At 46.7% G+C, this 2838-nt stretch overlaps 1 protein-coding gene across 1 annotated transcript in view; it reads right to left on the minus strand.

Moving 5' to 3' along the window:
* The window catches only part of ATP6V0A4 (ATPase, H+ transporting, lysosomal V0 subunit a4), an 87519-nt gene that overhangs the window by 31278 nt on the left and 53403 nt on the right, over positions 1-2838 (minus strand). Inside the window, exon 14 of the mRNA XM_011941556.1 lies at positions 871-914. Coding sequence (XP_011796946.1) covers positions 871-914 — 44 coding nt within the window. The remainder of the gene's footprint in view (positions 1-870; positions 915-2838) is intronic.

Raw genomic sequence — 2838 nt, forward strand, 5'->3', positions numbered from 1 at the left:
GGCTGGAGTGCAATGGTGCAATCTTGGCTCACTGCACCTCTACCTCCTGGATTCAAGCAATTCTCGTGCCTTGGCCTCCCAAGTAGCTGGGATTACAGGCATGTGCCACCACGCCCAACTATTTTTTGTATTTTTAGTAAAGATGGGGTTTCACCATGTTGGTTAGGCTGGTCTCGAACCCCTGACCTCAAGTGATCTGCCTGCCTTGGCCTCCCAAAGTGCTGGGATGAGGCGTGAGCCACCGCACCTGGCCCAGAAATTTCTTACTCTCTGACTCTGCAAGCCTTAAGGGGGTGAGAAAGTTGAGCTAATTTTGTTTAAGAACCTGCATCTATGGAAGGGTTCAAGGAATGAGCATTTGCAATGAGGAGGAACAGGCCTGGCATGGTGGCTCATGCTTATAACCCCAGCACTTTGGGAGGCTGAGGTGGGTGGATCACTTGAGGTCAGGAGTTTGAGAGCAGCCTAGCCAACATGGTAAACTCCTGTTTCTACTAAAAGTACAAAAATTAGTCGGACACAATGGCACGTGCTTGTAATCCCATCTACTCAGGAGGCTGTGGCAGGAGAATTACTTGAAACCAGAAGGCGGAGGTTGCAGTGAGCCAAGATTGCACCACTGCACTCCAGCCTGGGCAACACAGCAAGACTCCATCTACAAAAAATAAAATAAATAAAATTAAATTTAAAAATAATGAAATGATGAAGAACAGACAGCACACAGTCTTGACAGGCTGTCCAGAATATACTCCCTTCCCTTCTGCAGTGAGGTGCTGGGGGCCTTAGGTAGCAGCTGCGGGAATCGGGAAGCCTGGCCTACTGTCCTGGCCCTCAATATACAACGGCAGCAGCTGATCGTGACTCACTCACCCAGACATGACCCCCATCCTAATGGCATGACTCAGTGCAAATGGCTGGATTTCCATAGCAGAGAAGTGTTTGTGTGTTCACAAAGGGAAAAGTCACCCTGACAGGAGGGAACTGGCCTGGCACCCACAGCTAAGCCATCGTGTATCCTGCTGAGCAAAAACAACTTCAAAGGACAGCAACATCAGGCAAGGCCACCTGGCCGCTACGACAGAGTGAGAAAAAACAAGATCATTCCACAGTCATACCCCGATACAGGCAAAAAGAAGGATATGGTCCAAACCACAAAAATGATCCAACATCCCTGCATCCTAACAAAGGCTAAATCCCCTAAGCCCTTTCTAATACCCTCTTAAGAGAGATCGTTTTCCCAGCGATGCACCATTTCCTTTGCTGAGTCAATACGCCCAACTCCAATGACTACAATGTTTTCGGTGGTCTTTCAACCATCAAGGAAGCAGGTCCATCAAGGAACCAGCTTGCAGCTGGTGACCAGAATCAGCTTGCTGTGTACTTCAGCTGTCTTTTTCTTCTACCACAGTATTAATGAGGTTCTGCCTTATACTCCTGATCCTTCACGTACGGCTGAGCATTGCTCCAATTCAAGACCAAAGAGTCTTGAATTGGGGAAGAAGATATTTGCAGGTGCATAAGAGAACAGCATTCATACCCATATCTGCAGCGTGGTAACAAGACAGTTAACTTGAGCCTTTCACAATCATACTCCATGGGAAATGGAATTTCATGTTGGTAGTCTGGTGAAATTACGCAGATTGAACAAGTTTCAAAACTCATCTCAGCCAGGCGTGGTGGCTCACGCCTGTAATCCCTGCACTTTGAGAGGGCGAGGGGGGCGGATCACCTGAGGTCAGGAATTCAAGACAAGCCTGGTCAACATGGTGAAACCCCATCTCTACTAAAAATACAAAAATTAGCTGGGCGTGGTGGCGCACACCTGTAATCCCAGCTGCTTAGGAGGCTGAGATGGGAGAATCGCTAGAACCCGGGAGGCAGAGGTTGCAATGAGCCAAGATTGTGCCACTGCACTCCAGCTTGGGCCACAGAACGAGACTCCATCTCAAAATAAAAAATAAATAAAAATAAAACTCATCTCTATACTTATGAGTTTAAATCTAAAGAGCAGAACTAAGTATATGAATGAATGTGTTTGTTTGTTTGTGATGGGGTCTTGCTCTATTGCCCAGGTTGGAGTGCAGCAGTGCCATCATGGTTCATTGCAGCCTCAACCTCCCAGGCTCAGATGATTTTCCTGTCTCAGCCTCCCGAGTAGCTGGAACCATAGGCATGTGCCACTGTGCCCAGCTGATTTTTTTTTATTTTTCATTTTATGTAGAGGCAGGGTCTCCCTATAGTGCCCAGGCTGGTCTTGAACTCCTGGGTTCAAGCAATCCTCCCACTTTGGCCTCCCAAAGTTCTGAGATCACAGGTGTGAGCCACCGTGCTCAACCTAATTTGTTTTTAAATTTATGAAAGTTTTGTTCTTTTGGGCATCTCTTTAGAATACTAATTGCAAAGCAAAAAAAAAAAAAAATTACAGACATAGCTGTCTGTATGTCATTCTGGAAAATGTTTTATCCTTCATTTTTCTATATTTTTATTTTTCTACATTTATTTAAGGTGAGAAATCCCATCTCTATGTCAGGGAACGTAGGCCTAGCAGAGAAACAAGAAGTGACTGCATTAGAGTCTCCATGCCCCACAATAAAGATTCCTACAGTCTCCTGGAGCCTCTCTGTGCCAACATCAAGCCCCTTGAATGCCCTCAGGAAAGCTTTGTCAAAAGAAACCCAGGATTGGGCCAGGCGTGGTGGCTCATGCCTGTAATCCTAGCACTTTGGGAGGCCAAGGCAGGTGGATCACGAGGTCAGGAGATCAAGACCATCCTGGCCAACATGGTGAAACCCCGTCTCTACTGAAAATACAAAAATTAGCCGTGCATGGTGGCGTGTG

Source organism: Colobus angolensis, unplaced genomic scaffold (genome assembly GCF_000951035.1).
Source record: "Colobus angolensis palliatus isolate OR3802 unplaced genomic scaffold, Cang.pa_1.0 Scaffold2, whole genome shotgun sequence".
Classification (NCBI taxonomy): Eukaryota; Metazoa; Chordata; class Mammalia; order Primates; family Cercopithecidae; genus Colobus; species Colobus angolensis.